This window comes from Struthio camelus, chromosome 3, assembly GCF_040807025.1.
Source record: "Struthio camelus isolate bStrCam1 chromosome 3, bStrCam1.hap1, whole genome shotgun sequence".
NCBI classification, from domain to species: domain Eukaryota; kingdom Metazoa; phylum Chordata; class Aves; order Struthioniformes; family Struthionidae; genus Struthio; species Struthio camelus.
Genome location: NC_090944.1, coordinates 15,740,591 through 15,759,485, shown reverse-complemented (window position 1 = coordinate 15,759,485; position 18,895 = coordinate 15,740,591). Strand labels below are relative to the sequence as shown.

General features: G+C 40.9%; 1 protein-coding gene across 1 annotated transcript; it reads right to left on the bottom strand.

Annotated features, from left to right (window-relative positions):
• Positions 1-2,202: 2,202 nt before the first annotated feature.
• On the bottom strand, positions 2,203-14,339 carry LOC104151474 (WD repeat and coiled-coil-containing protein). Its single transcript, XM_068937049.1, has 5 exons — positions 14,219-14,339; positions 13,732-13,846; positions 9,447-11,334; positions 6,839-6,956; positions 2,203-4,731 (listed from the first exon to the last, which is right to left on the bottom strand). Exons 3-5 carry the CDS (start codon positions 11,313-11,315, stop codon positions 4,460-4,462), a joined length of 2,259 nt encoding a protein of 752 aa, XP_068793150.1. The 5' UTR covers positions 11,316-11,334; positions 13,732-13,846; positions 14,219-14,339; the 3' UTR covers positions 2,203-4,459.
• Positions 14,340-18,895: the final 4,556 nt, after the last annotated feature.

Below are 18,895 nucleotides of genomic sequence, written 5' to 3'. Positions count from 1 at the left end.
ATGACGTAGAACGATTTAGCTGTGGTTGCCAATGAAGAACATCATTACTTCTCATTTCCTTTGACTGTTCTTTTGCATGAGGTAGGAAGATTACCATTTAATCCCGAGGCTTTTCTGGGATCCTCTTTAGCTCTGTTCTTTGAGAGGACTGGGGTAGTGGAGACAGGTAATGGATTTAGTAGGATAGAGTAAAAAGAGTTATAGATGTATCATCTGCTAGGAGGGAATATAACCCCCCCCCCCCCCAAAAAAAAATAAATGGGGAACCTAAACACTAAGAAAAAAGAATAATTTAAAGTAGCCTAACAGAGGAGGGATAAAAATAACTCTTATTGACCAAGGACAACCTGATCTTATAGTGTCTGTCTGTCTAAAAGAACAAGTAGACTTGTGGTATCACTGGACACACTTCCAAAGTGTTGGTGGGCTGGTGTACCGGTCCCTACTCAAGCTCTCAACAGGCTGACATGAAAAGCTTGATCAGCTAGCAGCATATATGGAAAACAGGAATAAGAGTCAATTTATGGTGCAAAACATGCCATTTAATAAAGAATATGAACATGAAAATCTTGTGAAAGCAGTTTCTGTAGTTTCTGTAGTTCTGAGATGAAATGCGATGGCTTTTTTTCTCTTATCTGAGCGTACGTCCAGGTTAGCCTACAATGATTCTGAGACCCCTTGGGCTGGTCCTGTGAAAAACACTAGCATATTTAACTGACTGATTTTAATTAGTGTGTAAACGCACACTAGCTTTGTACAAGTTTGTTTGCTACTGCTGCGTTAAGTGCTCTTAAACAATTTTAGCAATTCAGAACGTATTTTTCTGAAACTATTGGGTAAACCACCATCCCAGCTATGAACATAATTCAGTCAGGTCTGAAGTATTTTTCCAAAGCACTTCTGAATTCTGCCTTTTACACTAAAAACAAGGGCAAATTCAATCAATAGGTGGAAAAGGCAAAGCCTGATAGAAGGTTGTAGCCATAGCACAAAATTAAGCTACAGAATTGACAGTTTCCAACCAAAAGCAGAGCATGGTCTGAAGATGGAACAGAGATGGATAGATATGTGGAGTGTAGGAGACAAAATGTGACTATATGAAATAAATATGCTTCAAGAGAAAGAGTTGGGTGAGAAAGGAGAGGAAAGGGCACCTCCACCGGATCACTTGTTTCATCTGTCTTGGCAACCAATCTTAACAAGAGGTAACCAACCCTCTCTCTGGAGGTACCTGTTTCTCTTGTTGAAAGTAGGGAAGCCTTTGCCAGTCATCTTTGGCAAGGCGACTTTAAAGCATCTGAGGCTTGGTGAAATGAATCTCTCCCTCATTGTCAGTCCAGTACTAACAGAGGCTGAAGGCAACGGGGTCCCAGGCACTGCCACCAGCACAGGCCTGAAGTAGAGACATTTGGGCTGCAACTGAAGCTGGCTGTCAGCTCCTCCAGTTCACGTGAGCATCTCGTGGACCTGGTGGGCCTCCTGCCCTGAGGATATTGCTGAGCTGCAGGCGCTCGTTGGAAAGTTGCCTTGTGTTTTCTCTCTAGGACTCGAAAGGGGTCAATCCTCTGTTGTCTGGTTGGTATCCACAGGCAGTGCTACTGCCGGATGTTTATGAATGCCATATATATGAAGACATAGATGATAATATTGAAAGAAACTGCAGTAAGTTGCATGGCACCTATGGTGCATGTGGATATCTGTAGTTAGAAGGCATTTTTGTAATAACTTACTAACTACACATAACCATTAGACCCATTACATAAAATGACTGTAGTAGTCTATAGTCAGCACAGCAATGCGTACACCTGAAAAGTAGTTATGAGGACATTCTCATTATCCTAGGCTAATTCGTTTTTGTGATATTGAAATGGCAGTGTTATTGTACCATTTCATTTTAATAAGGTTTAGCTGATAGGATCCTTTTGCCAGTTCTTTTAAAGGTGGCTTTTAGAGCTAAAAGACACAACGGATAAAAGGGCTTTCGCAGTATTACCTGGTTTATGAATGTTAATTCATTTTTTAAAGTTTTGGGATATTGTAAACAGAACAGAAATCTCTGATTTGACATGAAAAAGATTCATTTAAGGTTTTATCTTTTCAAAGGCACTGAGAGCACAGGCCTTCTTTACATGGATTTGAATGAAATCCATATCCTATCAAGAACCAGCAGAAGTTTCAGTAGAAGAAAATGAAAAGCCAATATATGAAAATGAGATTTTTAATAACATTTCATCAAAGAGATTTTTGAAAACCGTCAGCTGTGCATTTCTTGACATAAACCCCAGTGTAATAATGCTTCTGTCTTCAAGACCTAGTGGAATTGCAGCAAGGGCTTTTTATCTCCAAGGTATACGTGTCCCCATCTCCAAGCTTATGTATATCACACGTACCGTAACTCCCTGTCACAGTATTAACTTGTAGTATCTACAACAGTGGACAAAGAATTGCCTCCAATGAAAGCCAAACTTGGAGAACGACTTAGAAAAGGTAAATTACAAGCTGCACTTTAAATTCAACTGCTATAACTCATGCTTATCACAGCACCACAAAGTCTTTGAAGTTGTCCTGAAGGTAAATAACTGAAGCACATGAGTAAGCTAATGGCTCTAATCAGTTTTGCACTAGTTTCTGTGGTCTTCTACAGACGAGAGGGTGCTAACTAAAAAAAAAAGTTTAACATCTTCCAGGTTTTGTGTGTGTGTTTGGTTTCCTTTTCAATGTAATCTTTTCTATACATTTTAATGAGCTGTCTGGAAGAAGTAAGCTGGTTCACCTACTAAATTTATTCATAAATAATACTTTGTACACTTGCTGCATTATGCGTTACAAAGTCTATTATTTGAAGCATTATTATTAACCTCTATTACAGTTAAATTGAAAATAAAAAAAAAAAATTACTTACCCGTGCTATCACAACAAGGTAGTAGCAGCCTAAGTCTGGACTCTATTAGTTCCTGTCTTCAGCCCCCTATATTAGAGTACAATAATTTCTAATTGGTGCACTGTTCTCTCAAAATGTCTTCAGTATTGAAAATTAAAGCCCTGGTATTATATGAGCCATACATTTGATACATTTCAGATATTGAGGCCTTTGTTTGCTGTTATACTTTGGGGCAGGCCAGACCATTATTTCATCCGAGTCTCTTGTTCATAAAAAGCTGAGGCTGTTAACTTTCTGTTGCAACACAAAACACTCAGTTCTCTCTGCAGCTTTAGCTACCATTTTATCTTTAATTTTGTATGTTGCAGACAGCTGATTATTGACAATGGCTAAATTTCCAAATAGGCAATTAAAAATAAAGAAAATAAAAATTATACTAGTCCTGAGACAGCAGCTCCAATTCTACAATCTCTTCGCTTGATTCCTTCTCACACAGTTAAGTGCCACTGTGAAAGGCTGACAAACTCTTTAATTTTATCATGCTTTAGTTTTACAGGTAGCAATCTTGGACTACCTTTTTTTTTTTTTTTTTTTTTTTTTTTTTTTTTTGCAATGCTGAACTCCATGCTTCATAACTTGGGTTGTTATCTCAAATTTTACCCCTGAATTTTCTCTTTCATTATAAATGCCTATAGAACATTTTCTTCAGTTAACCTTTAAACTGAAAGCTCTACAAATTATATTAAAATAGATTATATTAAAATTCTCCTCTGAAAGTTCAATACATACATGTATTGCCTATGAAAGCTGAAATAGGTGAATTGAAGCCAGTTTAAAAATATTAACTAGCAAATGCTTACAGTTGTCTCGGTGTAATCAACTTTAATGTCATTTTATGACTATTGAGATTATTCATGTGATAGCAACTTTCCCAAATTTACACAGAGGGTAAGTATACAGAAACAAATAGGGGGGCAGAGGAAGAGAAAAGGGCCTTGCTACTACACTGTACGGCTATTCAATGTGATCACATTGGCCCAAATTCCATATACCTAAACTGGTGCTTGTGCCATTAGCTAAGACCAGGGCAAAAGTATGTGCGCTCCTGTAGGCACAGCATCTGGAAGTTCCTGAATAAGAACAGTAACATATTTCAGGATTTGACAGAAGCGAGGAAATGGGGAAAAAATTTAATGTGTTCAAGAATTTCTTTATCATACAAGTGTGCTATCATCTACAAACACCGACATATTAAAGACCAAGATGGAAACCTCAGCTCTGGAGCTTGTAAGAACTCATTTTTTTCAACCGCTATAAAGTGATTGGAGGATACAAACGATACAAAGACCTAGTCTGTAACACGTAGCAAGAGGCAGATTTAAAACCTCCTCAGTTAAAAAAGACAAGGCTAACGTTTCCAAGGACGACCAAATAAATAATGACACGATTTACAGTGATCCCCAACAAACGGTGGAAATTCAGAGGTATAAGACAAACCATTATTTAAAAATTCAGTCCTGTAGAGTAAATTTAAAACTCTATCACAAAAGATAGGCATTACAAAATCGCTGTTAAAAATTACATTTTACTGTTTGACTGTTCTGAAGAACTGCTGCTACCTAAACTCTTGGAAGAACAGTCTCTGAGGACTTCCAAAGAACTCGTGATGTCCAAGCTTTCAGAAGAAGCAGGTCTACACCCTTCCGTAGAACTGATGATGTCCAAAGTTTTGGAAGAACGGACACTGTAGCCTTTCGTGCTGGCATCTCTTATGACTATCTCCTGCATGGATGTAAACATTAACGGAATGAAGCCCTCACTGTCTGCTGTGAGAACAACCCAAGACGAACCTGTGAAAACATGAAATTATCTGTTTAGGATTTTTCCTGTAATGAGGTATATTTAAGGTATAAAACACCTTTCTTTAAAATTGAAAGTTAAATACATCTGTATGTTCATAGGTTTTCTAGCAAGAAGTCGGGGGAGGTACAGGTGGCGCGTTCTGAAAAATAAAGGTATGTGTAAACAAATATGCAAAACAGCTTTCAGAACAATTTTCCCACCAGGAGATGAGACTATAGTAAATGTACACTTTAAATAAGGAACAGGAACGAAATCCTGAACAACATAATTCAGAAGCATCAGACTTCTGTTTCATTAGGTATTCATAGGCTATTTTATAGTTCTTAAGCTGGGCAGATACTGTACAAAACAGACCTTTATTAAAATAAAGGTCAAATTCATATAATAAAAACAATTTGGAAACAGCTTCTATTATTAGTTTATGAGAACAATTTAAACAACTCCTATTATTTCTAAGAAATACTGTACCATATTGTACAAGCCCCATGTCTCTGGTCCATTTCCTGTCTGATTTTACATTATCATTAACATTATTTTTTGATTTTGGAATTGTTTAGAGGATTAGAAGTACTGACTCTTACCAATTCACGTAAAATAGAAAATTTTTGTACTTGCATATTTTAAGGTGATGAAGTAGTACCACAGCGTCTGTCGGAATTCAGCGAAACATTTCCAGCTGTTTCATGTAGCTACATTATGTAACTTCATATTACAAGTGAGGTCAGGAAAAGATTGTGGCTTAAAAGCATACAACCCTTTAATCTTTTGGCTTAATATCGCACTTGGACAAAGCTTTAAAACCAATACTATTTAGGAATTTGAAAATACCATTGCTGCTGTGCCCATTTATCTCCTAATATTAGTCACATTCATAAAGAATCCTATTTTAACAGTTTAGTTTTAAAATTTAGTTACTAAGGCCAGTCATATTCATGATGATATTCATGATCATTACTCATTCATGGGTAACCAACTCTGTTAAGTTTACACTTTTTAAAGCTATAAGCAAGCGGTCATAACTAATGCCAGTAATGGAGACACACTCCTCTACCTGCCAGAAAGAAGTTGTTCAGATTTTACAGCTCAAGATAAAATTTCAGCGTGAAAAATTAGAAATCAATATCTACAAAACTGTCTGCACTTTTCGCACTGGGTATATCACATGCTTCTGGGTTGTGCCACGACATCATTAAACAGCTGCTGTGTTTCAATACAGATGGCTGATCTTGCAGCGACTGATCTTGCAATAAACTAACGTAAGACAGCGGTAAGGACCTTTCCAAGATTTACTTGTGAGTTATTACACTACAGTTTCCTCTAGGTTTCAGAATATTAAACATATTTTAACAATTATTTACAGAAAAATAACACTGATAATCGTAAAAAGAACAGTCTTCAGTCTTTGGAACAGTTGCTCAGTAATCTGCAGTAGGCAGATGGTAAGCTGCACTTGCCGGACTACAGTACAGAGAATATAAGTAGCAGTGAGAGATCATATCCCCAAGGTAACTTTTCTACCTTTGCTAAAAATGATACAGCTAGAATTGACACAAACATAGGCATCCAGAACGTGCACGGGATGAATGGATAATAGCAGAGAAGAAAAGAGCAGGAAGAAAGGTAGTTTCCTTCACAGTAAAAACTGAAGCAAACTTTACCACCAAAATTTACAGAGCTACTTTTGGGTTTATAAAGAGCTACAGCATTGGTTAAGAGAGACCAAAAGATGGAACTACAGATGAAAATACAGAAAACTGGGTTCCGAAACCACTGGTTGAGTCGAACCTCCTTGTTTTTCAGATTTCTCTGTTCAGAATAGCTGAAAATATAAATAAGATACTGGGTGACAGTGATTTTCCTGTATAACCAGCAGCTTCATAAGGGGGTACCAGTACACAACAGGTTTGCATAATCAGTCTGGGCTTCGACCGAGAAGAATTTTTCTGTTATAACAAACGAGTAATTTTTTACTAATACCTTTTCATTACTTGTTCCTTGTTTTTTTTTCCCACATTAAATTATGCACATTGCTATTGGATTGAGAATATCGCATGTCTTTTAAAATATGTGTATTACTGGATAATTACAACATACCATGTTGCATTTCTACAAGAGAGAGGTTGAATATTTGCTGGACTACACTTAGACGAAGTTTACCATCACAAAGAATAACAGCTCGCCTTTCATCTGAACCATTTCTGGAAAGCTGCTTCTGTAAATTGAAGAAAGAACCATTAGATACAGTGATTTACGTTTAAGTAGACATATCAGAATGACATTCATCAAAACAGGATCACAGCTATGCCTTCACCTACATCATTTACAAAAAAATCAAATGCTACATTCAGATGAATTTTCAAGATTTATACTTTGAAGTCCCAGCTCTCACAAAGAGATGACCTGTGCCAAGTCGCTATGTGCAAAAATCAGCATCTGTCAGAACTACAGAAGAAATCATACACTGCTGCTAAAGAAAATAACCAGCTACAACCATAGCATAATCCAGACTCTCATCCTATCACCTGTGAGGAACATCTCACTGAGAAGTCTGTAAAGCAGCAAGTTTTCTCCCTTCCCTCCTCCCTCGTCCACGTATTATGAAGAGCTGAGAACTCCTATCCATAGACGTTTGCAACGGGGAGCAGATTAACAAATCAGAAGCGCTCGTCTATCACACCTGTAATCATCACTGCACAAAGCCTTAAAATCCAAATAGCATCTTCAGAAAATATCTCCCATGTGGCAGAGCAAAGCATTTTTGAAATACGCAAAAAATAAATTGTTACAAAATCTACAAACTGTTTCTAGTACAGGATAAAATTCACACAGCCATGTCACTTCCCAGAGAAGCCTTGATAACATCAGATAGGATAAATACTATAACGTAAATTCTGTTTCTGCTTCCATGCTGTGGACTGACCCATCCATGCCCGACAAGAGTTCTGTCGGAGGGGAGTTCGGAGACGCACACATGCTCTTTGCCTCCCACACTGATAAACCTGCCAGTACCCTCTGAAGGACACTGCTCCCTTAAGGTCCTTTGGATTTCTTCAACAATTTGGAAAATACAGCTAATAACTTGGGCACCAGAAAAACGGTCAAGGGGTCCGATTCATTGGAGAAGCGCGTGAGGTGAGAATCCCCGTTTCCCTGCTAATGATTTCCATGTCAAATATACGCAGGCTACAGTTAAAACACAAGATTTTCTGCCAGAATTTCCAACTTCACTCATAATTTGAGAGTCAAATTCTTTTCTTATCACAGATCATCAGTGATCAAAATCCATAGACTACATTGTAGCCTTGCTTTCATTTGCAGAACATGCTCATACAAGTATAACTATTCTAGCTCTTGGAACGTGACCACAAGCTAGGCTAGAATGTAATTCACTTCCCAACGATCTGTAAAAAGAGAACGGAATATAACAACATAATAAAATCTTGTGCTACCTCAAACACAAAGTGGGCCTCTAAATAAACATCTCAGATAGATGGGAGAGCAGACTCGTTGATGAAAACTGTCACTTTTCTATGGCCATTGTCCAGAGTTTAATTAAGATTAAAGAGAGGTAGAAAAATTAGAGTTACTACAATTATTAAATGGAGAACGGCAAAGACAGTGAGGGAATATGGTCTAGGGCCTAAGAGGTCAGTGTTACAAAAGCAAAGAACAATTATTTTTAGCAATAATAAAGCCATCAAATAAGTGTTTATCAAAAAGAAAGGGCAGTTTAAATGTCTTTGAATATTGACTAGGGATAAACTAATATCACCTCTAAAAGAGGACTAGTGGATCTTGTGCCATATTTTGACAATCTGGTAATTTACACTTTCTAGCATGAGATTCAGAAGGACCTTCTTTCAGCTAAGGAAAAGAAACAAACAAGATAATTCAGAATTCTTGCCTTTCATATCAAATATGATCTTAATGCCATTTTAAAGCTGTGTTAATTAAATGATCTGTTGCATCCTAGAGGGTCTCCTTCCTGCTCAGATGGTACCTTCAATATTAATTAGCAAGATTTCAGTTTCAGAGACAAAGCAATTTTTTGGTTTTTGTCCCAATTATACGAGCCCTCCCACAAGAGGACAGGAGGTATGACTCAATTCCTGTAAATGGTAGTTTTCACTGCCTACTTTTATAAGCAAAAAGCTTCAGAAATTGCTTAGGAAAAACATTAACTTCCTCAAACTTTACCTAAAACTTTAATTCTGCTACTGAAGTGTCATGCATGGGTTCTTTGCACTCTCATCGGTTTCCGCATACAAAGACAAGACGTGCCTCCTTGGGTAACATCCAACCGTTTCAGCCCAAACATGAGGTGAGGATAGGGAATAGCATACATTCCTGAATATTACATCACTTTAAAAACAATAAAAGTTTGTAGAGCAAAGGGACTGTAGATGACATAAATCTAATCCTATTGATCATTAAGTGATAACTTTTTTTTCCTAAAAATACTGTTTTCAGCACAGCTACAGACAGGGGTGTACAAATGAAAGCACTCCTAGAGTATCCATGTGAAATGACAATAATTTTAATTGAAAGATTACAATTTCCCTCATTTTATCTCCTGTCAGAGAAAAGTACTAATATGCAGTTTTAAAAAGCTGTAAATAGGGACTGCGATACAGTTACAGTAAGGCTATGGAAGATGTCCATAAACAGGTTTTATCATTAAGGCTTCTAAAATTAAAATTACCTGATAGGTGATGTTAATAAAAGAGGGTTCCTCAGAAGATGGGTAGGCTGGAAGACTTCTCTTCCCAGATTTTAGCAGCTCAGTTAATTCAGAGAGATGATGCTGTAATTCCGTAAAGTTACCAGACAGTTTTTCTATATTTTTCGAAAAGTAACTTGCTTCCTTTTCACTTAACAGTAAGTTATTCTTAAAAGAATTTGGTATATTGGAAGCTGCATCCATCTGCCTTTTTGGAGATGTTGGCTTGTTACAAAACGCCAGTGGTGTGGCAGACAGTGCCACGGACCGATTAACTGGTTCAGCATCCAGAGACTCAACAGCTGGAGGAAAATTCATGGAAATCTTTTTTTCTTTGAGGTCACCCACATTCAACAACAAGCCTTGCTCATAAGTGGGGCTCTTAATTTCTTCAATGAGTTTTCTTCTGCTGGTAGGGGACTGAATAGCAGCACGACCTGGTATCAGGAGTCCACTGTTTTGAGGGTGAACGTCTGTAGAAAAGTCTTGAGGTATGCTGGAAAGAAGATTAAAACTGGAGCTCACATTAGCTGATGCAGGCGTTGAAGGATACACTTCAAATATTAGTTCCTTAATCATCAAGCGGATCATGTACTTGTCTGATCTTGAAGATGGAAGAAATGCAGGGTCAGTGAATTTTTGTTTTCCAACCATTATTAACAATAATTTATTGGTCAAGAAGCACAAACCCTTTGGCTTTTCATTCTTCTCTAGCTGAATTTGTTGAATGTTGGGTAAATTGGATGAAGTCAGTGAATACACTAAAATAATATTACAAGTATTGGACGCAACTGATACAGTTTGAGTTTTGGGGTCAAAAGCCATTATATCAGGAACCAGAATGCCTGGGACGCTAACTTTTTTGGTAGAGGTAACTTTCCTTTCAAAAGTCACCAAGATGAGATGAGACGAATCTTGGCCACTTCCTGTTAGGTAGTCCTTGGGCCTCAGGTGAAGAAGAGGACTGGAATCGGCAGCCTGCTTGCTAGAAAGTATGTGAGTGAGATCCACAGGAGATGTAACAACAGACGCAGGCTTCTCTGAGTCCAGTGATTTTTTCCCCCCATCCATGGAATGCTCTTCCTCGCCACATAAGCTAGACTGTGAGGGAAAAGAGTCTGTTTCAATGCTTGTTGGAATTTCAAACGCAACACCAGCATTTAAGCCACAGATTTTGTCTAGAGGAAGTTCTGTAGCAACAGCCACTTGGAAATTCAGTGTAGCTTCTATAGCACAGATGTAGCCTCCCACATCAAAGACTGGGCAAAAAGAGCAAGCATTCAGTGTTTTCTGAGCATCATCCCATATATAAGAATGAAGGGCACTGCCTACTCCGACTACCAAACGATTGCCTTCCTTAGTCCAACAAGCACAATGGATGAGACCGCTGCCTTTAATATCTGCTTTAATTCTCAAGTTGTTGAGATGAACAGAGTGCAAGACTGAGGCATCCCGTGTAGTTAGCACAGCCAAGATCTCCTTCTTCGGATGCCATACGCAGCCTTGGGGCAGCACTGGAAATGGCTCACCGATGTCACATATCTGAGAAACTAAAAGCTTATTTCTTTCTGCAGCATTAAAACAGAGCTGCCAAACAGTGATATGCTTTTTATGTTGAACAGCAAGCAGAGCTGGGGTATCAGCAGGGCACGGGCCCCAGTAGAGTCCATGAACGTGTTCGAACTGACCAACAACACTTGAGTCACCAAACTTCGGTTCTCCATTATGAAGATGTAAAGAAGTTAGTATGACCTGTTTCCCATCTGTCCAGGCAATGCCATGCACAGGGTGAATTGCTTGGTACAACGCATTAAGGCCAGTTCTCAGAAGCTTTGCCTTTCCTAGCTCCATGATTTTTAATGTAACACATCTGAAAATAGAAAGAAAAGAAAGAAGATATTGCTCTAGAGGATAGAAGAAAAATAAATGATTATTTAGCTTATCACCCTGCCAATGTCAGGCTCTTCCTTTCAGTAATGTCAATATACGCACAGTGTTCATCCATGCTTAAACTCTAACCCTAGAGCTTTTCATTTATAGGTTTTCCACTGCGAAACGCCCTTTTAAAAGAAAGAATTTTTGCTCTCTTTACCTGGATTAAATCTGCTGCATTTTCATCACAAAACTAGTCCTTTCAACTTTAATTGACAGGTTGCTGGTTCTCAGAATATTTTGTGATGACTTTTAGCATTAAGAATGTTAAAACTATCCCCTATCTCTGACTCTGTCTCATGGACCATTTATGGTCAGATAAAGTAATCTTTTGCACACGTGACAAAGCATTAATACATCACCTATAAATCTAGTCCTACATTAGGCAGGTGAGAACCAGGTATTTGGATCATTATACCAGAAAGCCCTCTGGAAGAGTAAATGAAATTTTGAAAAAGGTTAGAATTAAAGTAGCTATTTCTAGGAAAATATAGGACACAGACAGTGAATGGGAGGGATCCACAATCTTCTCCTAACGCTCCTCCAGAAAGGAAGAATTTAAAAGAACCTGGAACAGAGAAGGGGCATAGAACCATCTATCGAAGGTCCTAGCTGTACTGTGATAGCACACAAACAACTAACAGTCTTTAACGTTCTCTAATGCAGTGATTTTCATTTTCTTTTCCTAAATGTTCAGTGGCTTTTTGTCCAAGTCCACAAACCATCTTGCAGCCCACTACCATTTGAAGGGATGACAGCAGTTAGCAGCTAACTATGCCTGCAGACAGGCATTACACATGCCTGCATACCCATAAGTTCATTTTCTAAATATCTGCAGTAATTCCTGGGAAATCTTTATTTCTTATCGACTGTTGCCTGGCTATTGCTTCAGAGTACTTACTTTCATAACATCCTGCGAAGCAGAAACTACCATTTTATACGCAAGAAGTAAAAGCCCAGGAAACGTGAATTTCAGTATTTTTGAAACAATAAGTTATGTGATTTGCCCGATGTCTCGAAAGAAATTATTATTCTAAGTAGAGAGAACTGAAAAGGCTTCAAGAGGGAGAACGGGCAACAGCTGGGAAACCTCCTTCTCCATAGTCTGTAGCTTGGTGCCTGGGACATACAAAAGCCCTATGCAAGGCACCAACATTTCAGAAAGGCTCATACATTTCCAGGTTCTGAGCTGTGAGCAATCCTACTCTGTGCACAGAATCCAATTCAAAGAAATAGAAGGTTCCCTCACTTAGGCTCCTCCATAGGATCTAACTCAACTCAGAGTCACAGCAGAGAAGTAGTTGCAGCTTTAGCAGGAAACCTGAAAAATAACAGGAAAGTATTTGAGAGTTCAAGTGGAAGGGTTTAATCACAGTGTGCCTGGAACTACTTGATATTTTAATTATTTGTAGATGATCCCAAACTTGGAGCTGGGGGAGTGGAAGAGTGGAAAAAAAAAAAAAAAAGAGTTATGATGAGATTATGATGACTGAGACAAAAAGTTTCTCATCAACTAACAAAAAGTACAAAATACTTTACTTAGTAAATAAATAAATAAAATGCATGAATACCACTTCAGGAATAATTGCCTGGGTAGTATTATACCAAAAAACGATCCGTCTTACAGTGGATCACAAATGGATACGTCAGCAATGTGACAGCGCTGCCAAATGAGACAGCATCATTCCTGAATGTTTTAAGGCGGATGCCGTACACAAGGGAAATGATTCCCGCACTACCTTCTGAGCTAACGAGATCTCCACTGGAGTGCTGCGGCTAGTTCTGAGCGTAACACCTCAGGGACGATGGAAACGACTGAAAGAGTTCAAAGACCAAGAAATAAGAGAAGAGGGTTCACTCAAGTTAGAGAGTACTGTGCGAGTGGAAACATGCAAACACATACTAGGTTGTTAACAAGAGAACAGTGATCTATTGTTCTCCCTGTCTACCGTGGGTAGTGTAAGATAATAATCAGCTTAGTTTCAACAAGGGAGATTTAGGTCAGCTATTAAGGAAAAATTCTAACTATAAACAATAGCTAAGCACTGAAACAGGTAACCTCCGGGAGGGAGAGAGGGCACTCCACGAATTTCTTAATCTTTAAGAGGTGGTTAAGTAAACGTGTATCCAGGATAAGTTTCAGCACACTGGAACCTGCCTCCGGTAAGAGAAGAGTCGAGACGCTTCCAAATCAACTCCCATCTTCCCGGCACTTCTCCGAAACCCAGCGCAACTGACCTCAGCCTCGCTAAGCGACCATCGCGCGCGGTAACACAAGGCGCTTGCGGATCGCTCTCAAGTAACCTGCATCACGCGTATGCTTCGCTATACTTACTCATGCCAGGGAGATGATAACTTGCCTCACGAGATATGCTGAGGCGCTAAGCCTCCCGGGCCACCTGGAGAGTTTCCTCTGGTGCCGGCGACGTTTCACTTCACCCCCAGCACACCTGCAAGAGCGCAACCAGAAAGAGCCCCGCCGGCCGTTGGGTTCAAACCCCGCCGGGGCCTCCAGGCCCCGAGGCGCCCGACGCCCACCGACGAGGCCGGAGGATGGTCGAGGAGCCCCCTCCGCCCCCGGGCCGGGCCCGCGGCCCACGGGGAAGCTGCTGCGGGAGGCCCAGGGTAAGGCTCGGCCACCGCGGCAGCAGGACACGGAGGGTGCGAAAAGCCGCCCGCCCGCGCCGCTTCCCCTGCCCGCCCCGCTCTCTGCACGGGCCCGCCCGCACCGCTATCGCCCCGCTGGCCGCACGGGCCCGCCCGGCGTCTCCCCCGCCTCCCTCCGCGGCCCGCCCGTCCCCACGCCGCCGCCGCCGCCTCACCGCTCAGCCCCGCTCCGCTGGGACGGTCGCCGCGACGAAGCGCGGCGCTCCCTGTGGCGGACGGCCGCTGAGCGCGGCCCGGCCCCGCCTCCCGCTCCCCGCCCGGCCGCGGGGGGCGGACCACGGCCGCTGCCTCTCGGCGCTCTAGCCGCCCCGCCGCCTCTCTATACTCTCTGTTCGCGGCGCTCTAGCGCTATGACGTAATCGCGGGCGCCTACAAGGCGTGCGGGCTAGAACTACAGCTCCCAGGGGGCAATGGGCGAGGAGGCCGATGGGCACTGTATGCGCGTGCGCGGACCCGCCCCTCTCCCCTCCCCGCCCCCCCGCCTCCGCGCCCCCCCCCCACCCGCCCCCGGCGCCGTAACGGTCGTTGTCGCTGAGGCGGTTGAGGATGAGGCGGTGGGGACATGTCCTCCCTGTCGCCGCTGAAGGTCCGACCCGCGCTGCCGTGCCCTGGCCGCAGCCTGTGGCACTCAGAAGGGCCTGAGGAGCGGGGAGGGCCGACGGAGCGAGGGAGGGAAGGGGCGCCTCGGGCAGGAGGCCGTTGAGCGCCCGGTGCGGGGCGTCGCCTGGTGCGCGGGGCCTGGTGCCTCAGAGCTCGGCGGTGCCTCGCCGCCGGAGGCCGGTGCGCACCCGGGGGCCGGAGGGCCTTTTTCCCCCCGCAGATGTGACGCAAGTTTGAACGCGAGGGCCGCGAGTTTAAGAGTTATTCACACCCTTTGGCACGAGATCAGGATGCAAAACGGCATACACACCTACTTTGTTTTGTGTTCTCCTGGGGAGGTCACATTTAAACCCAGAGAAGAAAGCATATAAGCATGGCATGGAGCAACTCCAAGACAACTGCTTTGGTCCTGAAATACTGCATTGGGTGTAGCTTCTTATAAAGTCTCTTAAGGCCTTTCTTAAGATAATTACCCACGTTGTTTCAAGAGGTGCACTGTGGCACTTTGTTGCTGCTTAGTCTTGCAAAGCAGTTTGGTCACTGTGCAGTTTTTGAAATTCATACTTTTGATAGAATAGTGAAACACTGAAAAGGGTGTCTTTAAAGAGCTACCAAATTGATTCAAGGTGTGGAAAAAACGCTCAACAGGGGTGCAAGGTCAAATACGTAAGCAGCTTAAACGGTTCATCTCACCAAAAAGAAAAGTAGGTAGTGGCCATATTATGTAAGTGCCTTTTCAAAGAAAAAAATAGAGAGGTTATTTTTTAACTTAGTGAAGGAAGGCTTAACAAGAGCCAGTGGATGAATTAAGTAAGGCACGGCTGTGATTTTGATTGCCCACTGGAACAAACTGCCAACAGAGTGGATCTCCCACGTACATCTTCAGGTGGAAACTTGATTTTCAGGGTTATATTCTCCTGCTAAATGCAGGTTTTTCTGTAGTCATGAACAAGTTTCCGAACTCAATACATAGATTTTTAGATGAAATTCAGCTGCCTGTGATGTAGAAAAGCTGAGGATGCCTATGTATCTGTGGCAGACTGTTGATTACAAAGTAAAATTCCAGGTGCTCTCGCTGTCTAAAAAAAGTTCACAATAATTTAACTGTTTACCTGACGCGCCAACTGCAAGATACTCAAAGATAGATTAGGGTGTTCAAGAAGACAGCAAGGAATAAGAACTCTGCTCTTCTATGATTATAGTGGAAAAGATTTGTGGAAGAGAAGTTTCTGCTATTCAGATTGAGAGTAGTTTCCAGCTTCCTTTGGAAGCTTGTTCGGAAAAGAAGTGGCCGTGGGATGCAGACAGGGCTGGGTAGAGGTGGAGCAGAGGTCTTATTCCACCTGCGCTCTTTTTCATGAAGCGCATAATGAACGAGATTCTGTCTTTTTTCCAGTGTCAGGCCCTTGTAGCTCTGTGAGTTGCAGTGAATCAAAAAGCGAGGTTTAGGATGATTGATGGGTTTTGAAGGTGAAAAAGAAAAGACAACACCTCAAATGCTAGCTCCTCTCTGTTGCTGCACAAATACTCACTCTCAGGTGTATGAAAATTTAGCAACAGGTGAACAAATGTGATTTTATTTTCTCCTTTCCATTTTCTTTTTCCTCTGTCATTGACAATAGACAGAGCGGCAAAATGCTCGCCGCTGTAGAGAAAACAATCCAGAGTTGAAAAGGATATGATTCAGGAGGATGATTCAGTTCCTGTAAAAATCTAGGCTTATGTTAACTTTATGTGTTAATGTATTTTCAGTTTTAGGGCTTTAGTATCATCTGCCTCTCACAGAGGTAAGCAGAGATAAGCCCTGCTTGAGAGATGATAATGATGATAATTTTATTTGCTGTTTTTTTTTTTTTTAACTTTAGAAAGTACACACTTAGCACAGCTATGAGAGCTGAACAGCACAGGGAATTTCTACTGTCTCTTGCTGTGCCTGCTTAGCACCTAGTGGATTGATAAAGGGAACTTAAGTGTGGTACGTTTTCCAGTTCAACTCCGCTCTCTCCACAGGACTGCATTTGATCAAATACTCAACACTACTGTACCAGCTGCTGGCGTTTAAGGTGCTAGGGATGCTTAGTCCTGTGTATTGCAGAGGATGGGGCAGAGCCAGGCTCTGCTTTCAAGCTTGTTCTATGGATAGTAAACAAATTAGGGTGACCAAAAGGTGCAACTACTAAGGCTCTGGAGATATACCCTGTGATTTTGTTAGATTGATAGTGGTGCAGTTTGAAAGTGCTGTCAAGCCATGCATAAATAAGAAATCTTGTTTGGACTTGTTTCAGCAGAGAGTGTAGCTATTTACTCTTTTGAATAGGGCAAGGTATGTGAGATTGCTGCTGTGCAGTTCTGCTTTATGTTTAAGGTGCTGCTTAGCCACTAGAGGGCTTTATTGGACAGTAACAGCGGGCTGAGGAGGAAGTTAGTTCCTGAGTAAAATTATATTCCTGTAACCGCACAAAGAATCTTATTTAAATAGTAATAACTATTTCACAGTGTTCTTTTGTCCCAAGTAGAGTTTTCTGATGAACTTAAATTGACAATCCATACTCATACACAGAAATGAACATTTTAAAATGGTTAAGAGACCAAATTTTAATGCCTCAGAAAATATTTTCACGTTAGATGTTTGTTTTCCTTCCTATGCCCATAATTGATATGAGTAAATCTTTTAAAAGACCTTTATTTTTATCATATAAATTATCTTATAAATATATGTATAAATATTTGTTGTGTTCTGCAAATGAACCAAAGATATCACCAAAGCCTGTCGCTATTTGTAACTCTGTAAAATATGATCAGCTCTATAATTATTTTGACTGACATGGAATTGTCTTAGCCTAGCAGAGGGCTGGGACGGTGTGTAGGTAGTTATTATTAGAGCTGTATATTTATTACCGTGCCCAACAGTGTGTATGTTATTTGCATAAGCACTGGCTGGCTGTTTCACATAGAACAGCATGAAAATTGCTGTAGCCTGCTTGGCTAGCTGCCACGAGCCATGGCTAGTCACACAGCCGTGATGTGCGCAGCCACAGGGGTTACTTCGCAGTAGCTCTAATGCAAATAAACATATTTCTGTTTTCTTTCTCCCCCCCCCACAAATTTTCAAGCTGTTTACCACTGATATATATATGATGCCTCTGTTTCTTCAGGGATTTAAGTGATGCGAAAACCCTTAGGAGAGCTATTTGAAGTAGAAAGTAGGGCAATGAATATATGCAAAAAGAAGTGTTAAAAAGCTCGAATTATTGAAATGATTTTCTATGGTCATGCTCATTCAAAGCACACATTTTGTCTTTTAAAAACAAAGTGCTTACATTGAGTCAATCTTGCAATACAGACTAATCCTTAAACACTGAACAGTTACACAAAACTGCTGTCCATGCAATGAGAACAGATTTGTGGTCTCGTAATTTAATTTGCTTCTATCATTTGGGCTTCTACTTTCCAATTAGTTTGAAACACAACACTCCTAAAAATACAGGGCAGTCTGAGAAAGAAGAATTATGAGTACCTGCTAGAGGGGAAGAAGGGCAGAGAGATGGATGCGAGGTGGGACATGCTGTAGTATCATCATTTATATGCTCTGTAGATTTTTTCTTTGCTTTTCTTGAATATTTACACATTCAAAGAACATAGCAGTGTAAGGGAAAAAGGATAATTCAAAGATACTTCCTCTTAACTTCATGAGCCTCATATTATTTTAAAAATATTTAGGCCAGGTTATTACTGACTGAGTAAGATCTCATCATAGAATTTCTTAATGGGAAAGCTTCATGAAGCACTATTAAGTAATTTAGACTGCTAATGGAAGATGTATGGAAGGAAAACCTAAAATCAGTAGTTAAAATGTACAGATCTTTTAACTGATGTTTTTGTTGCTAGAGTGAAAATGTTCTGAGGCTTCTTAATTTTGGGAGGCAATTAGTGATACAGTTATATGAAATGAATAATTTTGCAGAAAATCATCTGGACGTGAGTCAATGTCAGGCTGTTGCAAGCAGGCAAACATGACTCTGGGATAATGTGAACAGGATCCGGTAATGTATGTTTCAAACAACTGATTTTTATCTACTCTGGGAAAGGGCATGGGCAATGTAGAAAGCTCTTCCAGGCACGTTTTGTCACCCCGTGCAGTCTTTAGCCCTGCAACTGCCTACTTTTTCGTATCTGAACACCTATACCAGTGCTTTTTCTGTGTCTAAAACAGGCCTTGGTAAGACTTCAAC

Coding starts and splice junctions, on each gene's coding strand:
- LOC104151474 (XM_068937049.1), bottom strand. CDS start 11,315: ATGGAGCTAGGAAAGGCAAAGCTTCTGAGAACTGGCCTTAATGCGTTG. Junction 6,957..9,446: donor TTATTAACATCACCTATCAG/GTAATTTTAATT, acceptor TTCAATTTACAG/AAGCAGCTTTCCAGAAATGG. Junction 4,732..6,838: donor TCTTGTAGAAATGCAACATG/GTATGTTGTAAT, acceptor ATGTTTTCACAG/GTTCGTCTTGGGTTGTTCTC.